Source organism: Cibotium barometz, chromosome 2 (assembly GCF_041138505.1).
Source record: "Cibotium barometz isolate CiBa-2024 chromosome 2, ASM4113850v1, whole genome shotgun sequence".
Lineage (NCBI taxonomy): Eukaryota > Viridiplantae > Streptophyta > Polypodiopsida > Cyatheales > Cibotiaceae > Cibotium > Cibotium barometz.
In genome coordinates, this window is record NC_141047.1 from 58599728 (window position 1) to 58625759 (window position 26032).

Below are 26032 nucleotides of genomic sequence, written 5' to 3' on the forward strand. Positions count from 1 at the left end.
AGATAATGATGTTTGAGCAGGCGCCTGTAGGCCTCGGATTTGCACTCCGTAAGCTGATCTCCATGAGGATTGCCCCGTATGTCCGTATCCTTCATGATTACGCTTCACATGGACGTAACGGAATCCGTCTCGCTTCTCTTTGATATTTAGACGTTGAAGTTCTCTTTGAATTCACTCTACTATTCGGAAAAAATTATAACTCTACTTTTAAAAAGAGGACGACAAAAAAAACCATAGATATTTTTTATTTTTCATGACAAAAATTCCTATGGATTCACATTTTTGAAAAACATAATAAAAATGTCATTTATTGATATTTCAAGTGATTACAATACCAATATTCTTTTTTTTTAATAAAGGAATATATTCTAGCTTGTGGATGTTCTCCTCATTGTCACTATCATCAACTTCGATATCAATTGGAATGTCTTTATCTTTTTCAATTTCTTTACCCGGTCTATGTGTTTGCTCTTCCTCCATTATTTCAATTGTTTGCTTATTTGTCTTATATAAATTCTCTACTATTTCATCTTCATTAAAGGCATACCTCAAATCGTCAACTTCATTCTCATTTCTTTTCCATCTGTTCATAAACCAATCTAATCTTGGATGTGAAGCATCAAAATTTTGTTTATTAATAAAAATATCAAAGATATCTTTCATTGTTGTGTTGGATGGGTATACCATTGTCCTCCATAAAGCATCAACTTTTTGAAGCTCCATTCCTCTTCCTTGATATGGTGTTATCCAATTAGAAGACGGATAGTACTTTCCTGTCTTGATCATTTTATGAATGGTGGTGCATAAATTATTGCCTAAAGGATGCTTTAAATAGAACTTCCAAAACATCAATGCTCTATCAAAAATGTTTGTTGGAGTAAGACAAACTTTGTTCTTCAAATCATCTGCACCATATTGCATGTAAATTTCTATTCCCTTTGAAATATCTTCAGCACTAATATTATGCGACACATTTTTATAATGAGGCTTATCAATATCTTTCATACAATAGCCTATCATACCATGAAATGTGTGCATGTTCTTCTGCCTTAATGCTCTACACATTACAATGCCACCAATGGGATTATTCTTATCCCAACCAAGATACTTTTTTATGAGCTTATTAACTGCAATTATTGACTTTGCATGAATTCTAATGACCATTTGATAATGTAAATGGAAAATTGTGCCTCCTCTTTCCAATGAGCAACTACCAGCAAGGCATTCCTTAGTGATAAAATCATGAAGATTATTTAGTAATGCTTCATCAATGTCACTACCACCTAATGATATTGTCACACTTAGCTCAAGCACTTTCAAGTTGACATTGGATTGATCTAACATTGCATCTTCATTAGATAACTTCTTTGGTCTTCCACGATTTTTCTTAGGTTCTATGCTTGAAACTTCATGGCTTTCATTAGTTGAATTTATCCAGTCGTTGATTCTCTTGCTCTTTTTTTCATTTTTGACATTTCACTATATAAAAAATAAGAAAAAATAGGTTAATAATTCAGAATACATTTAGTCAAATTAGTGATAATACAATTGTGGAAAGAAACATTAATGTATTTGATTGCCCAATTTTAAGAAAATTATATTCATGAAATAATAGGGGATTACCAAATTTAGGTTTTTGACAGACAGTTCTTCCTATTGGCCTCAATGCTTCTTGGAGACGGATCCAAGTATACGGTAAGGAGGCAGCAATAGACCGTGCAAATTAAGTGAAGAAATCAAGTGAATAATGCGTGCAAAACAGAAAATACAATACCCGAGCAAATAGTAAAATATGCGTGAATACCCGAGCAAATGAAAAAGACGAAAAGGCAAACCTTAGGATAGACACAGGTTTTTACCTAAGGATATATTTATCCTAAGGTCTCTCTCTCTCTCTCTCATTAGCAGACGTCATGCCGTCAGGCTCTCTTCCCCATCAACGGAAGCTGGCGCCTCATTAGCAGACGTCATACCGTCAGGCTCTCTTCCCCATCAACGGAAGCTGACCTTAGGATAGACACAGGTTTTTACCTAAGGATATATTTATCCTAAGGTCTCTCTCTCGCGTCAGGCTCTCTCTCTCTCTCTCTCTCTCTCTCTCTCTCTCTCTCTCTCTCTCTCTCTCTCTCTCTCTCTCTCTCATTAGCCTCTCTATCATCGATCTCCATCTCCACAACGCCAGGCCGTCTCTCTCTCTCTCATTAGCAGACGTCATGCCGTCAGGCTCTCTTCCCCATCAACGGAAGCTGACGCTCTCTCTCTGCGTTCAACCATTTCTCTCCGCCCATGGCCAACGTTTGTGGAGTTCCCATTTACAGTGGTGCGGGAAGGTTCTGGAGTAGAAACCTCCAGAAGGCGCAGGTGTCCTATAGCCATACCTGCCCGATAGCCTTATCTTTAATTTTTTGGACTTTGCCTTATACCCTCCCCATATTAATTATTGAATGCGCTTACAAAACATCGAATTACCTGATGGCGCCACGCTCGGTCAGCAGCGAAAGGGTGCCTATGGCCCGACAAATGAATACCCTGGACTCTATCATCATTGAGATGGTGAAGGCAATCAACGACGGTTGCAGCATTTCGGACTTTTAAAAATATAAAATATCAATTAATAATCTCAATTAAACTAAGCTAACGTCTTAGCTTTCCACGATTAATTCAAAGATTTTTTTTTTCACTCATTGTGGTCCCCTATTGGATCAAAATTCTGTTTTGCATTAAATAATTAACGAGTGAGAAGGAACCTTAATATGGGTAATAAGAATGAGAACACAGGTTCAAAACCTTAGGAGCTTAAATCCGTTAGGAAGTTGACATGTGAGAAAAATGTAAACCGCCTCAAAATTAAGAATAAGTTGTGGCCTCCTTTACGCTCGTTTTGCTAGATCGTTGGCAGGGAGATGAGCCAGAGAGAGCTGCGTTGCGAATACGTTTAGAGAGAGCAGGACGTCCACTTTCTTTTCTTTTTTTTTTGGGGAGATGCCTGCACCTGAGAGAGAGAGAGAGAGAGAGAGAGAGAGAGAGAGAGAGAGAGGACGTCGGAGAGAGCTGCAAATACGTTGAGAGAGACCACAGAGATGCGCTGCGAATACGTTGAGTCCACTCTTTTTTTTTTTTTGGAAATGCCTCCGCCTGAGACAGAGAGGACATCGGAGAGAGTTCCGATCGTTTTTTTCTGCATGCTTGAGCTCGATCGTTTTTTTCTGCATGCTTGAGCTCGATCGTTTTTTTTCCTGCGAGCTGGCTACGCTAGCTAAGGTATTAATACCTTAGGTAAAGCTTAGGTATTAATTAATGAATTAATTAATAGGGGTAGTGTGAATAGAGGGGGTAGTACAGTTGGACGTCTTACAATAAACAGGTAACATTTTACGTCCACAATCCAGGATATTCACTTTCTTAAATAAAATATGCATTTCTGAACCCTTTTCCTTGTTTGTATTCACCGAAGCTGGAGACTAGTAAGAAAAGTTCTAATTTTACTTAAAACTACACTTTTTTCATATTTTTTTTTAGAGTCGTCCCAACAACAGTTAACTCAAATTTAAGAATTTTGAAAAATATGCACAATTTTGGGATAATTTTTTGTTAGATCCAATACAATGTTTACTGTACGATATGCAAAACTTTTATTGGGGATGTTCTCAACAAGCATTTGAATAATGCGATATGATTTATGTACTATTGTACATTTGTAACAAGTATATATGATGTTGGTGGGATGTAAATTTGCTTGTTCACACACACATATGCACACCAAGAATTAAGTTTGTTTATATCACATAGCTTCCAATTGACCATCAAACACAGAAACTTTCACAAAGAAAGGATATTCAATGTAACTTTAAGTTGTAAGAAAGACTAGGTGATAGAATTAAAAAGATCACCATCTGTATTAAATCAAAATTCTTGAACAATGGGTGAACTATAAATCTAAAAGCTTAAGAAAGCCTTACAATCTGAATAATAATTGAACTATATATGAGTTTGGTAGCTTCATACAACATTGCTAAAAGATTACGAAGCTAGTTGTCCATGTGCTAACAAATCATTCTTGCTCAACTGCACTGACATGTGATGGTGCCTCACTTTCATGTTGATTCAATTGATTCAATTTGGCCTTGAGTATTATAGCCTTTGGAATCTTGATTTTCTCTGGAAGTCGTCCACCCTTGGGCTTCCATGTCCAAATGATGCAGCTAGTGTCTTTCCAGCGCTGAGGATCCTTTTTGTTCTCTCGCCAATACTTGTTCTAGCAATCCTTATAAACCTCCACATCACTTGCATTCTTCTTCTTTGAAATTGGTGCCCAATATTGTATCTGAACTTGTAGGTAGTTTATCGAGTTGTTGTTTTGATCAACATCACTTGTTGTCACTCCCAACCATATTGGGTAATTTGTATCACAAGGTTGTACAAGCACAAAATCTTTAGACACATCAAGAGTCGGGTTTAACTCTTCAGCACGTCTGTTGCGCATTGGACCACAATAATGATCCTCATTTACATCAAACCCTTCATCTACATTATCCTCCACTTGAAGGTTAAGAGGCTCAGCTTTTTCGCATACACTCCGTGGCCAAAAGTAATGAAATCCAATGTCTTCCCTTGCACTAGGGGTTTACATGTTTAGCATAAGATTCTCCCAATAAGCAAGGATCGGATTGATCCACTTAGCATAATCACTTTGGTCTCCTTTCTCTTGCAAGTGCTCTTTCCACCAATTGACATGTTTTTTTAAGCCCTCCACAAACTTCTCATTTTCCTTAACATACTCAAAGGGTGGCAATACTTTTAGAAAACCTTCATGAAGCTTGGGTCCTCCCTGGTTATTTCTCTTCGATAACTCTATACCGCTTTCTGGTAACCAATCAACATTTTTGGAGTGTACTTTGTATTGCATCAAAGGTATTCTATCACTCATATAAAACCTGAATTCCAATGGCTTTGAATGTCCAATAAATCTATCAGCTCCATCATGTAAGCATCCCTTAACAAAGCCTTTGAAGTCTGCCACCTTTTGTAGGAGAAAGGGTGTTAGATGCATGATAATACACTCATTAAAGATCTTCATCAAATGTGAAAATGTGAAAATGGTTTGTTTCCTCAACTTCTCAGAGAAGCGACTAAACAATGCATCGATATCCTCATGAGTATGACTAACCATAAGAAAATTAAGCTGCACCATGTCAAATACTCCTCGTGCAACCAATAGGGATAGATAGGCAAATACACAACGATTCTTATTTTCAGAACCGAAATTGTCAAGTTGCAACAACAATGTCCTTGGCAATCTCTTGAAAAATGTTCTTGAATTTGATGGCATTAAACTTGAGGCATTGCCATTGCCCCTATCCTGCACATGTGTGTTAGTATGAAAGACTGACTGCATATGTGAAGAACAATTTCCCTCTATATCCACATTTGTTTTTACATGTGTCTCTGCATCTGCATCCTTAATGCTCTGCTTGCAATATGCGTTTCTCTCCTTTAGCACTTTCATATGCTGATACACGGCCATAGTAGACAAAACATAATAAAAAAGATCTGTTCGTGGTTCTGCATCTGAGTTTTGTGAGCTCAAGTCACCATACATGTGTTTCTCTCCTCTTTCTAAGTTTCTTAAACATTTTGAGAGAGATGAAATTGTGAAGTTGGGATCACTTGGCCATAACCCGAAGGCAAAGTGACCATAAGCTATTTGTCCATGTCCATGAGTGAGCATTCCTGTTAAGGATACTGGAAGCCTCTCAATCCCATTGAGAGATTTAGGAACTGGTTTAATTTGTGGTATGGCAGTCTTGCTCTGGTCCATCTTATCATGTATAATACACAAATACCTGTTTGGGTTCATTTCGGAAGAGCTCCTCCAAGCATAGTATAGATTTCTACAACTCATTTGCTACAACATGTGTGCCCTTCTTTGTGCCATGTATCTGGCACGCTCCTCTTGATTTTTTGTTGATTCCAACTTGACCTTGATTGCCGTACAAATGTCGCATTTTGAGAAGGTGCTGGCTTTTGATAAACTAACTATCTTGAACTCTGTGTTCCACAATCTTGAGAATGATGGTTGTGACAGTGGCCGGTATTCAAATGAGACAAGTGTGTCATTCACTTCACGCAATATGTCACCTATTTGTACATTGCTGGTAGAACACGTTGGGTCTCGCAGGCTCCATGCATAGTTGTCTTTGACCTATGTGGCATTTGATCGGCATTATTATCTATGAAGCCTTGTATGATTGCTTTTGCCATCTCAACATGTGTCATGCCCTTCCGTATTATCCCACTGTTGCCATGACTGACATTACATGCACCATTCAAGAACTTCTTTCTGAACCTATAGAACATTGACTTACCAATGCCATGCATTACATACCATGCTTTACTACAAACCTTCTTCCCATCAAATGTGAACTCAAAGCACTCGTCATCTTGACCTTGTCTCTAGGCCATGCCCATGCAATCCAGTACAAATGTGTATCGTGTACTATAGCTCTGTCCCCAAAAGTGTACCCTAACTTACATGATTTTGGATCTATCTCCAAATTGACAACATCACTTCGCAACAATCAATGGTGCAATGTTGTGAATGTTTGCAACATCACATTTTTTGCTAGCTCCATGGCTTTTATCGTAATTTTTCATTACCCTTACCCTATGGACATAGCTCCTTTTCTTATTTGTCCCTTCAATGATATCATAGTCAGTGATCATGGCATCATGGTGTCTGTCTCATCAGAACTATCGCCATCATTGCCCTCTACATCATCATCCTCTTTTTCATCACTTGAATTGTTTAGGCTATCAATATTTTTTTGCATGAAGTGATCTTGAATACCCTCATCAATAGAAGAAGATTCTGTGTCCACTAATGGTTCACCATTCTCAAATGGAGTTGCTTGATCGGCCAACTAACCAAATTCAGACCTGAAACACAAGTTGAACTTGGATGCAAAGATCCTTCTATAATGACACCCAAGCTACTCTCCCCTAGTTCTCTACAATTTATAGCCTCGTATGGGTGGACCAGCAATACTACTCCATTGCCAAGTTTTGTAGATCTGTTGCTTTTCTCTTTCCAGCTCTCCCTATCTTTCTTCTTGATCAATAAGAAGTTCCGCAAAATTATCCTCTTTAGTATTAGTAATGTATTTGTCCACAACAAGGTTGACCAATGGCCATTTGATGATGCTTCCAACTGCTTGAGACATTGTTCTTGCATCCATTGTGGCAAATGGAATAGAAATGTGTCATCAAAGCTTTGTTGAACATGTATTGCTGCACATGTCTCACCAATGAATTGAAAACCACATGTTTGAGATGCATCAATGGAATGAGAAGTGTGTCATCAAAGCTTTGTTGAACATGTATTGTTGCACATGTCTCACCAATGAATTGAAAACCACATGTTTGAGATGCATCAATGGAATGAATAACCCCGCATGCCTTCCTTGCAGAACCATCAATGAGAAACACTGAAGCACCTTGTTTTAGACCCTGCAATCCCTGAGAAAATCAAGATCTCACACAACAAGTAAGTCCTTCTTTAATTGATTACAGTAATCAATATAAACACTTACTTCATTGCACGCTCAGTGTGCCATTTGTCAATCGTTGCTCGTCGTAGATTGTTTGCACTTCTTACTGCTCTCTTTTGTATCTTCACATATGTCAAGAACCTGTAAAACTGATCTTTGTGCACATTATATAATCTAAATTACAAACGTTCCCTATATAAACATGGTATATGTGTAATATATTTGAGTGCACAACTTGGATATAGACTCCACCTTAAGTTCGAGCCTCCCCTACATAGAACTTATGTGTTAACGCTCGACCTAGATTGAGTCTTTGTTCTCCATGTTAGTGTACCCCGACATTAAGGCTCAAACTTGAGTTTGAGCCTTTGCTCTCCATGCTAGTGCACCCCGGCCTTAAGACTCAAACTTGAGTTTGAGCCTTTGCTCCTTTGCTCTCCATGCTAGTGCACCCCGCTCTTAAGGCTCGAACTTGCGTTCGAGCCTTTGCTCTCCATGCTAGTGCACCCCGGCCTTAACGCTCAAACTTTAGATTGAGCCTTCGTTCTCCATGCTAGTGCACCCCGGCCTTAAGGCTCGAACTTGAGTTTGAGCCTTTGCATTCCATGCTAGTGCACCCTGGTCTTAAGGCTCGAACTTGAGTTTGAGCCTTTGCTCTCCATGCTAGTGCACCCCGGCGGCCTTAAGGCTTGAACTTCAGATTAAGCCTTTGCTCTCCATGCTAGTGCACCCCGGTCTTAAGGCTCAAACTTAAGTTTGATCCTTTGCTCTCCATGCTAGTGTACCCTTGCTTTAAGGCTCGAACTTTAGATTGAGCCTTCGTTCTCCATGCTAGTGTACCCCGGCCTTAAGGCTCGAACTTGAGTTTGAGCCTTTGCTCTCCATGCTAGTGCACCCCGATCTTAAGGGTCGAACTTGAGTTTGAGCCTTTTCTCTCCATGCTAGTGCACCCCGGCCTTAAGGCTCGAACTTCAGATTGAGCCTTTGTTCTCCATGCTAGTGTACCCCAGCCTTAAGGCTCGAACTTCAGTTTGAGCCTTCATTCTCCATGCTAGTGTACCCTGGCCTTAAGGCTTGAACTTGAGTTTGAGCCTTTGCTCTCCATGCTAGTGCACCCCGGCCTTAAGGCTCGAACTTCAGATCGAGCCTTCGTTCTCCCTGCTAGTGTACCCCGGCGGCCTTAAGGCTCGAACTTGAGTTTGAGCCTTTGCTCTCCATGCTAGTGCACCCCGGTCTTAAGGCTCGATCTTCAGATTGAGCCTTCGTTCTCCATGCTAGTATACCTCGGCCTTAAGGCTCGAACTTGAGTTTGAGCCTTTGCTCTCCATGCTAGTACACCTCGGTGTTAAGGCTCGACCTTCAGATTGAGCCTTTGTTCTCCATGCTAGTGTACATCAGCCTTAAGGCTCGAACTTGAGTTGGAGCCTTTGCTCTCGATGCTAGTATACACCGGCCTTAAGGCAACCAATGGATAGTTGTACTCATGAACAGCTTCACCTTTGTAGGTGTGTATGCCCACGGTCCACAGAAATAGAGGACCAGAACCTGGAACTCCTTTCTAAGGTTACGAGCACCTTTGCTGATTATGGGGGACTTTAACATTGTGGAAACCCTCAAGGAGAGATTCAAAGCCAAAGGACAAGCCCTTTTTGGCTCAGAGAAACAAGCTTGGGAAAAAGTAAAACACAAGTTCAATCTGCAAGATATGGGTCAAGAAGGAATCTTCTCATGGCAAAACTACTCTACAGGAGATCTCTCCAGAAAAGCCTTGCTAGATAGAGCTTATGCAAGTGGTGAAATTTACTCTAAATAGAGCTTATGCAAGTGGTGAGCTTGTGCATTTCAGATCACTATCCCATCATCACTACAATGGATAATCAAGACAACAGACACAAAGCTAGCTGGTTTCACACAGACCCAGCTCTATTTAAACTGCCCCTAGTTCAAGAAGAAATCAAACACATCTGGGAATCCTTCTTCAGCAACAATCTGTCCCCAGCCAAAGCTTGGAGTCTGTCAGGCAAGTCTACCCAAAATCTACTCAGGCAGGTCAGAAAGGAGGTTTCAGCCCACAGAACCAGCAGACTTAAAAAACTCCAAGAGCAGCTCCATGAACAAGAGTCCTCCCCTGACCCTACTAATATCAATCAGATCAGAGCCAAAATCAAAAGAGAAGAAGAAATTGCTCTCCAACATACTAAGCTCTATACCAGGGAATGGTGGGCAAGAAAATCTGACAGGCCATGTCAGGAAATGTTTAAAATGCTCAAGGTCAAACAAAGGCAAGAGCATATCCCCTTGCTTAAAAACAAGAATGGAATCCAGGCTATGATGAGAACAAAAAACTACTCACTGACTACTATCGCAGCATTTTCCAGGAAGAAGGTCCCCCTCCTCAACCAAGGCAGCAGTCCAGAATTTCGATGTGAATTTGGGATCTCTGTCACTTACTATCCTCCTAGGTAAGCCATGTAATCTAAAGATCTCTTGAACACTCTGAAAACATCCACTATGGTGTATGTTTCTTTCACTCGAATCAGATGGGAAACTTTGTTTAGCCTGTCAACTACCACAAAAATGGAGTTGTAACCTGATTGCATTGAAAGTAATCCAGTGACAAAGTCCAAACCATCCGATTAATCCTAGGAATCCTCTGACTTCCTTTACTGTCGTGGGTTCCCGCCATTCTATGACTACTTCAATCTTAGTGGGGTCAGGAGAAATCCCATCTTTTTGATACTATGAATCCCAAGTATTCCACCTGGTCAACAGAGAAAGAACACTTGCTCTTTTTTGCAAAGAGTTGGTGTTTCCTTACGATTTCCAGGACCTTGCGCACATGATCTTCATGATCTGCAGCATTCTTTGAGTATACCAAGATATCATCAAAGAAGACAAGAACAAAATCATCCAAGTATTCTCTGAGAATATCGTGCATAAGATGATTAAATGTCACTGGGGCATTAGTCAATCCAAACGGCATGACTCTGAACTCATAATGCCCATAGCGAGTATTGAATGTTGTCTTCGGGATGTCCTATTCCTTGATTTTGATCGCATAGTACCCCGATTTGAGATCTATCTTTGTAAACATTTGGGCCCCACTTAACCAATCTCTAAAATTTCATCAATCCTAGGATTAAGAGACTTATTTTTAAATGGTAATGATATAAACAGCTTGCCTCTTTCTGAGCCCTTTTAATAATTTAGAAGCCTTGACTAATTGCAGCACTGGGGATCCGAAAATTCAAATTCCTTGAACTTTATTCCCGTGAGGGTCGAGGGAAAAGAGATGGTTCCTTTGTGACAATGAATATCAACTTGATTCTTATGGATCCAATCCATTCCAAGGATTCCGTTATAGACTCCAAAGGGTAGGACTCAGAACTGGCACTCTATTACATTCCCATCTAGACTAAACTGAATAAGGTCTGTCTCAAGGTGTGTGAAAAGAATCTTTCCACTGGCTAATTCCACTTACATATGTTTCCCTGATTTTTGATTTAGGACTAACTTACGCAGACATCCTAGGGAAATAAAAGAATGAGTACTGCCTGAATCAATCAAAAGCTTGAATTGCTTACACTAGTACTTTGCTGGAGTCTGGAGGACTGAAAATTGATGGTTAATACCCTAATGCTCTATTGCGACATAGATCTGTCCTTTCTCTTCCTCCACTTCCTCAGCTATAGTGAGGGCTCTAGCTGCTATAGTCTAAGGTGGAACTCTCTCTCTTTGGTTACCCCAATTCTGGGAGGGAGTTCGGAGTCTTCTTTGCATGGAGGCTACAAGCTGAGCTGGCACTCTTCTGGGGTTTCCCTCATTTTGGCGCGAGGGACACTGATTGGACTGATATGAAGGAGTCTGTCTCTGAATTCTGGGACCCTCACTTCCTTGGCCCATAGGAGATGGGCAAACCTTGAGCTGGTGCCCAAATCCTTGACATCTGAAGCACCTGTTCTCACTTCGAAGCTCTTCCCTTTGCATTCTTGAGAGAGCCAGAGTTCCTGAGAAAGTACTTCGGGGAAAAGGTCTTCCTTCATTCCTAAAGTTTTCTGACTCCAGATTCTGGTTGGGACCTTGGTGTCTCTTTGGAGGCGGAAGGTTGGAAGAACTTCCTAGTGTCTGGAATCTCTTGAAGGATGAGGGAGCTGGTTTTGGCGGGACTTTCACGATGAAGGCTTTGGCGAAGTCCTTCGCCATTCTGACAACTTCTGCCATAGACACTGGCTTGGCATTCTTGACCAGTGTTCGTTCATTCCCCGAATGAACCTGGCCATGAGTTGCTCTTCGTCTAGAGGTGGTGAATACTTGAGGAGAAGAGCAAATGCCTGGTGATATTCTGTGATGGTTTTGCTCCCCTGGTTTAGCTCTAAAAATTCATTCATCTTGGTTTCTAAAACCCGAGGAGACAAAATCTCAAGATTGGGTATTTCTGTCTAGATGGTTGGTGTCACAATAGTTTCTCCATGCCACCCTGGCTGTTTCCACAATTTTCAGCCTGGCAGAGCCATTCTGCTCCTCTCATTGTAACCGGTAACATCAAAGTACTCCTCCATTGCTTCAACCCATTTTTCTACAGCTTCACCCAAGTTCTCCCCTTCACCTTTGAAGGGTCCTAGGCTGAGTTCTGTGAAGAGCCTTGCGAACATCAGGGTCAAGCTCCTCTCATTGTAACCGGTAACATCAAAGTACTCCTCCATTGCTTCAACCCATTTTTCTACAGCTTCACCATCAGGGTCAAGCTCTTCTTCATCAGTGAGAGGGTCTGTGGGTGGGTGGCTGACAGCCACGGCTCCCTCGCCTCATGATTCTGCCAAAAATGATATATTATTAAATTTTTATTTTGATATCGTCCACGAGATCCTAAGACTTAAGAGGTTCGGAAAATAATTTCTTAAACAAGATAAATGATCTTATTGGAGATATATGACGAGTGGGGAGGGGTAGCCACTAGCTGCTCCCCCACCAAGCTTGGTATTATTTAACCCGCTTACTTTTTTCCACATAAAGCTCCTGGCCAAAAGTCTTTCTAAGATTCAAATACATAAAGCTCATCTCACATAAAAATATCTTTACAAGGTTAAGCCACCTTAAACACTCATTTTCTCTCCCTTCACAAGGTTTACTTTTCAGCCTCTTCATAATGATACTTTAAAATCTTCATCTATATTAAATGCCTTGAACACTTACACGAGTTAAGAAGCCTTTCAAATCGGATCCCTATACACACTCTCACTAAGCTTAGATAGACTACTATCATGGGCCTAAAGAAGGATCCCAATTCCCGTGGGGGTTCAATTTTCACCAAGATATCCTCTGCTGTCAATTGATCAAGACCTTTCCCATTTTAAGGGTTTATATCCTCTTTCAATTAATCAAGACCTTTCCATTATCAAGGCTTTCAATTAATCAAGCCCTTCAAACTTACCAAGGCTTCTATATTGCCATGCTTAGCACAACCTTTATAAAATTGACCAACTCAATTACTTACCAAAATTTCAAGACAATAATCTCCATCTATATTAAATGCCTTGAACACTTACATGAGTGAAGAAACTTTTCAAATTGGATCCCTATTATACACACTCTTAATTTCCTAGCTCACTAAGCTAAGATAGACTGCCATCATGGGTCTAAAGAAGGATCCCTCTTCCCATGGGGGTTCAATTTTCAGCAAGATATCCTCTGTCAATTAATCAAGAGCTTTCCATTATCAAGGGTTTATATCCCCTCAAACTTACATATTTGTCCAAGGCTTCTACATTGCCATGCTTAGCACAACCTTTATAAAATTGACCAACTCAACTACTTATTTACCAAAATTTCAAGACAACAACCAACATGAATGTTCGTGCATTTAAGACAGCAAGGAGTAAGGTGAGGGTCACCTTATATTTTTTGTCCAAGACTTGCTTGCTTGTGCAATCACATTACTCACATAAGCATGCATCCTACTTGGTAGAGTACCAATTCTACATACATCATCCGGCCACATTTGGCCTTCATCCTAGTGTCTAAACTAGGAATTGTTGATGCGTGGTAGGGTGCTCAACAACAAAGGCTACTCCTATATTGGGGGCATTGAGAAAATTCTTTTTCAACAACCCCCTCAATGTCCATCACCTTAACTACCTCTTTGGTAGAATCGATGAAGATGGCGCTCTAGCAAATCTCTCCAAAGAGCCTTTCTGAAAATATTTGCATAATTTTATATCATTGGGAAGTAGACACAACAAGCTCCCCTTCTCCACCTATAATTTTTTGTCGCGTTGGGTAGTAGACAAGCTCCACCTCCACCCATGATAATCTTATGCACATAACAATAATGTATCTCAATGTGCTTCATACAAGCATGAAATACCGACGTCATGGCAATGACCATGGAACTTTGATTATCATGCACAACAACACTATATGTATCCCTTTTGAGGAATACCCGTGTCTCCTAAAATCCTTCTTAACCAGACTGCTTCGCAAAGCATGCTGCATTTTATACTTATCCTCTGTATAGAAGAAGTTTCGCTTCTTCGTGTTGCTGATATCCATGATATAATTGCATTCCAATAAAAAAACAATCTAATATCCAGCATGTAATTGTTGATATCCAGGATGTAATTTCATTCCAATAAAAAAACAATCTGAGTTATAAAATCCAGACAACCGATGTGTAAGTGATGGCATACCCAATGGTACCTTTGATGTACTTTAACACCCCCATCCTCACCTTTCCCTTTCTTTGCATTTAGAGAATTAATGTCATTATCTTTTTCCATGGCTGGAGCAGTTAGTATTGTCCTTGCAAGATAGACTCCCCCACAAGCTTGAGAGAGGTATACCAGCGTTTTGACTTATCATATGTTAGGATGCTCTAATCTATAAACCATCAAGTGCTAAGTCATGTTCTGCCTTTGCACAGATTTCTTCAATTGCCACACAAATCAACACATGTTCTTGGATTCCTTCTTCAAAGACTTCAAAGTTCCATTCTTCTCATCTGCTTCATTTATTGAAATAGCAAGTGATGTGGGTAAATGTTTAGAGAAACGAGTTGTTCCACTATTGATGACCCACGAATCATCAGGTGTTAAGTAATGTTCTACCTTTGCAAGCATAAATTTCTTCAATTTCCATAAAGAGCTCCAATTTCGCTTCAACACGTTCTCGTAATCCTCCATTAAAGGCTTCAAAGTTTCATTCTTCTCACCTACTTCCTTTGTTGAAATAAAAAGTGATGTGAAATGTTTGGAGCAAGGGAGAGTGGTGTGTTTTGCTTTGCATAGATTCCTTTAATTATTATTAACAGCTCCAAATTCCACTTCAATACATCCTCTGACTCCTTGTTCATCAAAGACTTCAAAGTGCCATTCTTCTCATCCAGTTCCTTTGTTGAAATAGGAAGTCATGTGGGGAAAATGTTTAGAGCAAGGGGGAGTAGTATGTGACCGTCAAATATTTATAAGAGAGTTGCATAAGTCATAGACTATGGTTCAAGCATCAAAGGGATCCCAAATAATATTCTATATCATTTAAGACATAATGGAAAAAATACTCGTCTTTTATGAAAGTCATATGGAGGATACAGAGGCTTACCTTCGTGACTGAAAAAGAGATTGCATTAATGGGGATAGAAAGTCTTCAAAATGGACATAATTATTACCTTCATTTTTAAAGGGAAGGGCTCCTAAGTTGGGTAGAAGAGTAAGAGGAAGAAGTGTTGAGTGATTGGAATAAGCTAAGTGCAACCTTATTGGATGAATTCTTATGTGAGGAGAAGTATAATCAATTGCTAGTTGAGGTCTCAAATCTTTTCTCAAAGCATTTATTCTGTGAAGCCCATGTCAAGGCCAAAAGTAGGCGCCTAGAAGTAGAAAAGCATGCTAAATGGCTACTCACTTCAAGGACGATGGTACTCAAATCTAGAAACAATTAGGGTATGCTTAACCAAGCTTACGCTTATGAGTTATGTTTAATGGCTAATGGAGATTTACTCAAATCTAGAAAAGATTAAGGGATGCTTAACCAAGCTTATGGGCTATGTTTAATAGCTAATGGAGATGTACTCAAACCAATAAAAAGGCACTCTATCTAATGGGCCATGTTTAATGGCTAATGGAGATGTACTCAAGCATTAAAAAATGCACTCTATCTAATCGATCAAATATATGAGCTTTCGAGTTAAACCTTTTTCCTTGTCATTATATTTCATTTTTATCATCAACATTATTATTAGTGCTAATCTCTTTCTTGCTATCTAGCATGCAAAAATGTTGATTCTAACTCATTTCTACACACCCTAATCAACTCATTTCTACACAATCAACTCTAGATTCAAATCTCAAGTTGGTATCAAAGCCTCCCATCGTCCCTTGAGTAGCTATGCACCCTAGGATAGGTTGGATTAGCAAAACAATGAGTTTGCTTAATTAGCTTTCAAGCACATTTTCCCTCTTTTGCCAAGCTCCAAAATCATCAAGAGCCAAGTATTTTTTAATCATTCTCTTTAAGAATGCTCAACTTGGAGGTGGTACATCAACACATAGGACTACAACTCATCAAAAGAGAGCAACATTGATCAAATGAAAGGCTCAAAAAAACACAATCAATTGACGACGATGAGAAGGGTAAAAATCTCAAAATTTTACATCATAGTTACAATCATTTGCGCGATCATTTTACATCATAGTTACAATCATTTTCTTCATGGGTTCAAAATCTTCTATTACTTGTAATCATTTGCTTCATGGGTTCAACACATATGCTATAGAGGATGTATACATGGGTTCAAAATCTTCTATTACTTGTAATCATTTGCTTCATGGGTTCAACACATATGCTATAGAGGATGTATACATGGATTTATTGAGCACAAAACAATCAATAAAGCTTTAATCAGTAACAAATCATTCTCCATTCTATGTTAGTAAAAAATTATCTCTATTAACAAGATAATTAATACTAATTACAATCATTTTCTAGTGCCATTGAGGGTTTTACTTTACCATTAGAGTGTTGTTAAAGACTTATGCATCATCAATATCAACTTGCCCCTTGGTTTAGTATCAAGGTATTTTTTTGGTTTTATAGTTTTTGAATTTGGGAAGTGTTAATTGTTGAAATTAGAGCATTGTGATGAGCTATGGTGGATCAAACACTAGAATCAACATCATTAACAAAGTGATTAGCAAATAATTAAGACGTAATTAGTGAGTAATTAACAAATAGATTAATATAAACATGGATAATCAAAAACTAGTAAATAATTAAGATATAATTAGTGGATAATTAACAAATAGATTAATGTAGACATGGATAATCAAAAACCAGCAAATTCTCATTAGGACAATGCCTCAATTTATAGAGTTTACATCAAGCATCAAATCCCACTGATTTCTCCATGATTCACTCCACCTCTTTTCCCTGATTCTCTCCACCTCTTCACTTTTCCCAGAATATCTCCACACTTCCTAAATCTTCTCATGCTACCCTTTATTCTCTCCCAGTAGATTCTTCTCATCTTTTCACAGGTTCTTTCATATTTACTCATCCTCTTTTACAGCCTCTAACCAAGGGCTTGTTCCTGCACACACTCTATTCACTTGTATTTTCAACACCTCCCCTCAAGTGAATACTCCTAGTACACCTAGACCCTATACCAAGTTTGCCTCCCCTTACTCGAGCGACCAGTGCCTCGAGTCCCTAAACTCATAGTCCTTGACACACTCTCTCTCTCTCTATGTGTCCAAGGCTACTATAAGGGCCCACGACGTTGACTAAAGTACTCACACATACATCTACCACGTGGCCTACATCATCGCGATGGCTCAGAGGTGGTTGTACTTTGTTGGGACAGGTTACATTGGGTTGTGGGGTCTCTCTCTCTCTCTCTCAGAGATTTTCACATGACTCCTCACTCTTTGGAGCCTCACATCTTCTCTTGTCTTCAGTCTTCTTGTCGTGGCAGCTTCTCTCCATGCGTCCGTCTCTTCTTTCAGTCTTCTTGTGGCAGCTTCTCTTCTCGTGTCCATGTCTTCCTTTAGATCTTCTTGGTGTGGATCTTCTTGTGGCAGCTTCTCTTCTTATGGCAGCTTCTCTTCTCGTGTCCATGTCTTCCTTTAGATCTTCTTGGTGTGGATCTTCCTCTTGGAAAGAGATATTCGTCTTCTTTCATGGCTGGGGCCATGAGCTTGTCCGTCAGGTCTTTTTGCTCCATGTGAGCAACATGTTTAACCATTTTGCTGACAGTTCCTTTGGGTTTTTGATGTTTATCTTGTATCATTATGCAATGCAAACCCAAATTTATGTGGGAGGTCTTACCTCTTACCTTATTCTGGACAAGGGCACTGTCTGATCCCATATTTACACTGATGTAATGTACCCAATACATAATGCATATAGCATCCATTCTTATGCACATTTCCAAATGTAGCTCTGACTGTGAATAATCTTGAATTTGAGTGAGATTTACAGATATTAACCAAGGATTAAATGTAAAATGATGATTATCATAAATTTATCAGCACAAATTTTTCAGAAATTACATTAAATCAAGGGTAACCAATTTGTACGGAATGGTTGGAGTATCAAACCAACCCCGAATTGAAATCTGAAGTTATAGGGATCTGTATCAGATACCTAATGGTTAATTTGAACCCTCAATTGCATTAAAATACAGTGATTAGCATTGATTAAAATTAATCCACTGTTTTGTGTGCAAAAAACAAAGTATGCGGGGAGTCCAGATCTGGTGCCTTAGACTTCAAATGAGCTCAAATGCTTTCAAAGACATCAATAGCAATGAGTCTAGTAGAGGATTAAGCCAAGAAACACAAGATTTGATCAAATATTGAAAGCTTAATCTCTGTTTTACCAGTCACCTGCAGATTTGATGAAGAGCTTGGATCTCACTGTAGACTTGATGAAACTGAATTCTGTCTTCATCAGCTTGTAGAGCATGCTTGAAAACACCTTGAGCTAAGAGAAATTAGAGTGATTCACCCTGAGTGAGTGTAGATCTGAGATCTTTTGCTGAAAAACAGAGCCTGCTAAAACAGCGATTTCTCCTTCATCCGACGGCGGTTTGCTACGTTGTTTGGATGAGCTTGAAGAGCTATGCGATACCTATCATGTGCTAGAAGGGTTTGGCCTAATTTTATGTGTGCAAGGAGAGGGAGCTCCTCCACTGACTGGGGATGCAGAGCCTAGTTGAAAAAAGAGAGAAAATTATAATTTTCTACTAATCTTAATTAACAAAATAATTAGCAAGATAATGAGCTCACAAATTAGCATGGCTCTGATACCATGTTGAAATTAGAGCATTGTGATGAGCTATGGTGGATCAAACACTAGAATCAACATCATTAACAAAGTGATTAACAAATAATTTAGACATAATTAGTAGGTAATTAATAAATAGATTAATGTAGGCATAGATAATCAAAAACCAGCAAATTCTCATTAGGACAATGCCTCAATTTATAGAGTTTACATCAAGCATCAAATCCCACTGATTTCTCCATGATTCACTCCACCTCTTTTCCCTGATTCTCTCCACCTCTTCACTTTTCCCAGAATATCTCCACACTTCCCAGAATATCTCCACACTTCCTAAATCTTCTCATGCTACCCTTTATTCTCTCCCAGTAGATTCTTCTCACCTTTTCACAGGTTCTTTCACATTTACTCATCCTCTTTTACAGCCTCTAACCAAGGGCTTGTTCCTGCACACACCCTATTCACTTGTATTTTCAACATTAATTACATAAAATGCATATCTCTACTTTTGTAAGGGACTAGACAATAGCTTTGGGTAAACAGATATTGAAAAGACCTTCCCATTCCCATAAGGAAACTATATCAAATCCACTCATAGTAGATAAAATTAATGGTGAAGGTTTCCACACATGGTAAGTAAAACTCATGTTTATTCTCATGAAAGATGGTGGAAGGGAAAAATGTCCAAGATTAGAAGAGGAGAATAAAAGATTTTGGTTGGGGAGAGATGAGAGAGCTCTAGCCATCATTACATTAGGGCTAGGTGATAGTTTCGTCCATCACATTGCATGAAAAGAAAACTCTAAAGGACCATGGGATCAACTAGAGAAACCATTTGGTGCCGAACAAACGAACTCAAAAATAAATTTTAAAAAACAGTTTTTTGGGTTGGACATTAAAGAGAGAGACTCACTCCAAGCACATTTAAATAAAATAAAAAGTGTTATGCAACAACTTGCATGTGTTGGATCTCCAATTGAAGAAAAGAATGCCATGGCAATCCTTCTCAAGAGTATAACCTTGGAAGTATTCAACCTGTGTGTAGCTACCTTAAAGAACCTACTTGACCCGACCTTCAGCAGCATTGAAGCCTTGATCAAGGACGAAAAGAGACTCAAAGTCAAAGTACATGGATCTACATCACAATATGAAGAGAAAGCTTTCTTCACCAAAGGACCAAAAGCCTTGATCAAGGACAAAAAGAGACTCAAAGTCAAAGTACATGGATCTACATGACAATATGAAGAGAAAGCTTTCTTCACCAAAGGACCAAAAGCCAGAGTGAAGTGCAACTCTTGTGGCAAAGGTAATCCACATACATAGAGATTGTTGGAGCAAGAATAAGACTCCAAACAATACTCAAGAAAACATCGTGTGACGAAAGAAGAGCCAAGTAAAGGGACTTCCCAAGAAAGAGGCCAAAATCATCGGAGACCCTCTCACCTATACCCAGTCTTCTAGTCGATGGGGACAAGGACATATCTCTCACCTTGTTTATACCCAGTCTTCTAGTTGATGGGGATGAGGGCATCCCTCTCACCTTGTGTTTATACCCACTCATTGTATTCTTACCCCTGTGTAAAACTACACGCTTTAAGCCAACATTGTAGCCTATGATAGAACACTTGGAGTGTAGGTCTAGTGTATGTATGGTGGTAGAAGTCATCACTTGATGGGGAGTGTTGAAATAGCAAGTGATGTGGGACAAATGTTTAAATTAAGATAGAGTGGTGTGTGACCCTCAAACATTTGTAACAGTTTCATAAGTCATAGACTACATAGTTCAAATGATCAAAGGGAGCCCAAAGGATCAGCCCATGTGGAGACCAAAAGTAGGCACCTCGAAGAAGAAAGAAAGAATACCAAACAATTGCCCACTTCAAAGGAGATAGTCCTCAAATCTAGAAAAGATTAGGTGATGCTTAACCAAGCTTATGGGCCATGTTTAATGGCTAATGGACATATACTCAAGCCTTAAAAAAGACACTCTATCTAGTGAATCAAACATATAATGGACATATACTCAAGCCTTAAAAAAGACACTCTATCTAGTGAATCAAACATATGAGCTTTTGAGCTAAACCTCTAATGCTTCATTCTTATCATTAGCATTATCATTAGTGCTAATCTCTTTCTTACTATCTAGTATGCTAAGATGTTGATTCAAATTCATTTCTACAAACCCTAATCACCTCTAGATGCAAATCTCAAGTTCCTTCAGTCTACATGAATTGATCGCTAAACAAGCTTGTCGTTGTAGTCGAAAAAAATTGCCTATGAATTCTTCTTTTTCTTAAAAGCATTGGAATTACTGGAGCCCTTACCCTTACTTTTCTTTACATTTACGAAGAATGCAATGTCACTACTATCTTTGTCTTTCAAACGTATCTCCTCCTCCACCATCATTACATCGAACTCCTCAAAAGTAAGAGGCGGGTTTTGCAACTATGTATTCAATGAGGTCACCAAACTATCATACTTCAGGGATAACCCACGGATGCACCTATATGTCAATTCTTCATCGGCCTTGGTGATCCCCACCGTCGCTATCTGATCTTAGAAATTCTTTATCCATAAAATGAATTGCTATGATGCTTCTCCTTCAACTTCACAAGTTGTGGTAGTAGTATGCTAGGGTCAAATCAATAACACTGGTGATGATGGCAAATAATATACCTGCATTCCTTCGCCTCCACGTCAAAGCGAGAGTAGAATCTAGTAGTATGGTCTATAATGGATATGTTGGATCCAGAGTAAGACTAACTTTACATCAATCCCCTATTGTGGTTTCCCACAACTCATATAAATCAGAAAGTGAACCTAATCTTGAACTTCTAGAGAGAGAGAGAGAGAGAGAGAGAGATGATGAGAGAGTTAAAGAGACAAACTTTGAGAGAAAGTCAGAGTGTAATTTATCCCAACCCACTTTCCATTACCAAACGATGGAGAACAGGCATGAGTGACTTTCTTATTTGCATGTTGTGGGCCATCTATCCAATCTTCATCAAGCCCAAGTTGCCAAGAGGAATGTTCTCAGTTCAAACGCAAAGGCAATAAGCTCAAAGCCCCCCCCCCTCCCCCAAACCTGGTGGGGTAAAGAGAAGTTACTACTGCACGGCCAAGGCTATTAATGAAGGTAACAACTTTACTATGGCTCCTTGGTTCCGCAAGGACTCGGCATAGTCCCCTCACCTCCCTCACCTCCCTCAACCAAAAACCCCACAAGCCTAGTTGACACAATGAACAGATGGTGGGTATGCAAACCACTTATCCTAGCACAAGGGTATTTTGAGGGTAATAACCACATTGGTGCCCAAATGTGCCACATCAAATAAGGCACCCTCTATGCCTCTCCAAAAGTCACCCACCACACAACAATGGGAAGCCAAAAAGCACCTTGAAACCACAACCGCTGACAACCATCCTAATCAAGAGAAAACAAAAAATGGAGGAGAACCAACCAACATTGGGAAGCCCGCCGAGCTTCGAGAGGAAGGACATACATCTACACCATCCCAAGAGGCAACTAACGAGGATCTTAGTATTCTACTCGTCTCTTGCCCACTTCCCAGTGGCCCCCAGGTAGGCTTTCTCACCTCACCACAAGGAAACACAAAGCCTCAACCACCAGCCATTGCCCTACCTACCCCAAGAAGGCTAGCCTCACCATATGGGCAAGAAACAAGTATTAAACCCTCATCCACCACCAATAAGCAAGAAGTGCCAAAGGTCAAAAAAAGTAGTGGAATGTTTAAGTACATCATTGTGTTGGAGAAGTTAAAGAATGCAAATAAAGCAGGAAGCGAATGTAATGAAAAAGTCCCCCATGGAAGCATATGCACACCACTCACCTCCTCAGCCTCTTCATCAATATCCATCTGAATAAATCACTAGATGGGAGGGACATAGCGGGCGAAAGTCTGGTCCATGGTACAACCCATCGCTTGGAGAGACATTGATGGAAAAAATCCTAAAAGATTGCACCCGATAGCTCATTCACTACACCTGTCATTTTCACTATGAGCTCTAAATTACCTACTATGCCTCATGCATGAATTACACTTCCCTAGATTAGGGCACAACTCTGTGCAACACTATGAAAAATTATATGCTCCACTTAACACTATGAAAAATTACATGCTCCACTTGCAAATGGACGTTCTTCATTGGCAATGCACGTTCTTTCGCTTGGCCACGCACGTTCTTTCGCTTGGCCACGCACGTTCAACCTGCGAATAAGTGTTAACTCATCTGGCCACAACGTTCACTCATCTGTGAACGTAAGTTTGCTGCGCCCTGCATACACTTGTTCCTTCAAATGGCCCCTGCAAACAGACGTTCCCACATGTAAACGTACATTCCTTCACTGGACCTATATAAAGCGAAGCCCCCCTGTTCATTTTTTTCACTACTCTCTCTCTTTCAAGCCAAACTCTTGCCAATTTCATCCACGCATTTGCTGTCATTCTGTCACCTCTACACACTGCTCCAAACTGCATTTACAGCTATTGCAGCCACCCAACCGTCATGGCTAAGGAACATGCCTCAGATACTCTTTCTAGCCCATCATATTGACCCCCTCGAAGAGCAAATACTCTTTCTAGCCCATTATATTGACTCCCTTAAGGTAAACACATTCTCATGGAGTACAATGTCTTGGCACCCAACCGTCATGGCTAAGGAACATGCCTCATATACTCTTTCTAGCCCATCATATTGACTCCCTCGAAGAGCAGATACTCTTTCTAGCCCATTATATTGACTCCCTTAAGGTAAACACATTCTCATGGAGTACAATGTCTTGGCACCCAACCGTCATGGCTAAGGAACATGCCTCAAATACTCTTTCAAGCCAAACTCTAAGGAACATGCCTCAAATACTCTTTCTAGCCCATCATATTGACTCCCTTAAGGCAAACACTGCCTCATGGGGCACATTGTCTTGGGCCAATGAGAGTTTCCCAGCCCTACTTCAGGAAACAGGTGGCCCATCAAGATTATATATCTTTATACGCTAGAGAGCATAAAGTCAACTACATTGCTCGTCAGCCAGAGGTGATGACTTTCATAGACCGGTTGAGACTTGGACCTTTTTCAGGTACCGCAGAGTTCAGAGAGCCCCGTGCCTGATTTCCCACCTACAGTCACAACCCTCATGCAGGAGATGGTGGCCAGCACCTTCATGGAGAGCAGCTCCGGGCCGCTGCCTTCGCCGCTGCCGCAATATCCCTGAATGAAAAATTACAGGTGCGCACCCTGTTGCCCGCTTAGAGCATATCCTCCTGAATGAACTCGAGGAGCACAGGCCCAATAAACCAGCTCTCACAGAAGAGGAATCTTCACAAGCACCCTCGCCACGAATTTGGAAGAGCAGCAACTTGCCGCCAAAGCCCACCCAGAAGAGAACGTCCAGTAGAGAAGCAAGTCATGCCGTCCACGAAGCATTAGATGGACATCCTGATCGACACCGCCACCAACCTTTTCAGCCTCTCCATGCCCCACAACCACCCTCCGGCCTGTTAGATCTATACCACCGCCAACACATCTTCGAGGAGGTGGTGAGATCCTCCGTTTTCAACCTCATCCTCACCAAAGTACCCCACCCCCTCGCCATGCTTTTCTTTGGAGGGACCATTTCAACTGGATGAGAGGGACCAGCTGATGCATGATCAACTAGATGAGAGCGCCCAGCTGACACTCCATGCATGACACGGCCATCTCATCATCGAAGCTAGTATTGTTTGCTCCCCCATCGGCATCCTCGTCCTCTTCCACGGTGCTTAGAAGCAACTCTAGCTGATGCAAGATTGCCGTCAGTACCTCTTTGACACAAAGCATGTACCTCTTAGTTGAGGAGTACAAGGAGGCACATGCCTTTTATAGATCCATGAAGCCCGCCATCAACTCTAAAGCACAAGGAAAAAGGGGATGAGGTGGTGATAGTTCCAAGGAGACCCCCAATAGTAGGCGGCACACCTCTTGCACCCCCCAGCGCTCTCCTGAGAAGAGATTCCTCATGGACCAAACCCTAAGCAAGATCTACCTTCCCAAAGGTGCAAGAACCACTTTTCAAAAACCTGCGCATGGGTAATTACATAATTCTCTATTGTTCTATCTTGTACTCTAAAAGATGTTGCTATTTGTTTCAAGACAAGTATTTTGTTACAAAGCATACCCCATAAATCGTCACATGAGTGTGCGCGCGTGTGTGTGAGAGAGAGAGACTTTCTAACATTATGTAAGGCCAAAATGACCTCTGAGACCATTCAAGTATATAACATGTGTTAGAAGATGCCTAAAGCATCTCCTAAACACTATTACAACCAAGAAATAATGGGGGGGGGGTGTGAGAGAGAGAGAGAGAGTGTGTGTGTGTGTTGTGTGAGAGAGAGAGAGAGAGAGAGAGAGAGAGTGTGTGGTGTGAGAGAGAGAGAGAGTGTGTGTTGTATTAACGTCTTCAAAAGACCCCAAAGGTCTATGAGACCAAAAGGCAGAACAATGAACCCTCGAGAATACTTAGTCAAATAAAAAGCTGGAAAAAGAAAACTTGTAAGAGCCACAATGTCACTTTCTATTTGCATGTGCGTCTCTATGTGCTTGTGTGTGTGTGTGTGTGTGTGAGAGAGAGAGAGAGAGAGAGAGAGAGAGAGAGAGAGGCGCTAATACAATGTCACCATGTGTGTGCATGTGTGTGTGTGTGTGAGAGAGAGAGAGAGAGAGAGAGAGAGAGAGGCGCTAATACAATGTCACCATGTGTGTGCGTGTGCATGTGCGTGTGCGTATGAGAGAGAATCGTAGTAACATCTAGATTGGGCCAAATTGGCCATGAGACTTGATTTCTACTGTTTAGTAATACTGTCCTGAACATGTGATGCAGAATCCTACCAGAAAACATAAACAAAGGAAGGCAGTTCGTGTGCGTTTTGTGTGTATGTGTGTGTGTGTGTGTGTTTGTGTGTGTGTGAGAGAGAGAGAGAGAGAGAGAGAGAGAGTTTTTGAGTGAGCGAGCATGTGCATGCATGTGTGCGCCACCACACATTGTCATACCGCCGCACTCAAATCTGTTTCATAAAATTTATGAGAGAAATCCGTTTTGCCATTCATATCCATTACCCAACTCATTGTTCTGTATTGTGTTAATCTATTCGTTTTCTTGAACATTAGAAACTCGCTCCCGCAGGCTTTCAGGTGATTTTGACGTTGTGATGATT

At 40.5% G+C, this 26032-nt stretch overlaps 1 protein-coding gene across 1 annotated transcript; it reads right to left on the reverse strand.

Moving 5' to 3' along the window:
• Nucleotides 1-318: 318 nt before the first annotated feature.
• Nucleotides 319-1390, reverse strand: LOC147641274 (uncharacterized). Its single transcript, XM_086811997.1, has one exon. It carries the CDS (start codon nucleotides 1342-1344, stop codon nucleotides 319-321), a length of 1026 nt encoding a protein of 341 aa, XP_086668123.1. The 5' UTR covers nucleotides 1345-1390.
• Between the last annotated feature and the right edge of the window lie 24642 nt (nucleotides 1391-26032).

Excerpts from the sequence above, each read along its gene's own strand:
- LOC147641274 (XM_086811997.1), bottom strand. The coding sequence starts at position 1,344 with ATGTTAGATCAATCCAATGTCAACTTGAAAGTGCTTGAGCTAAGTGTG.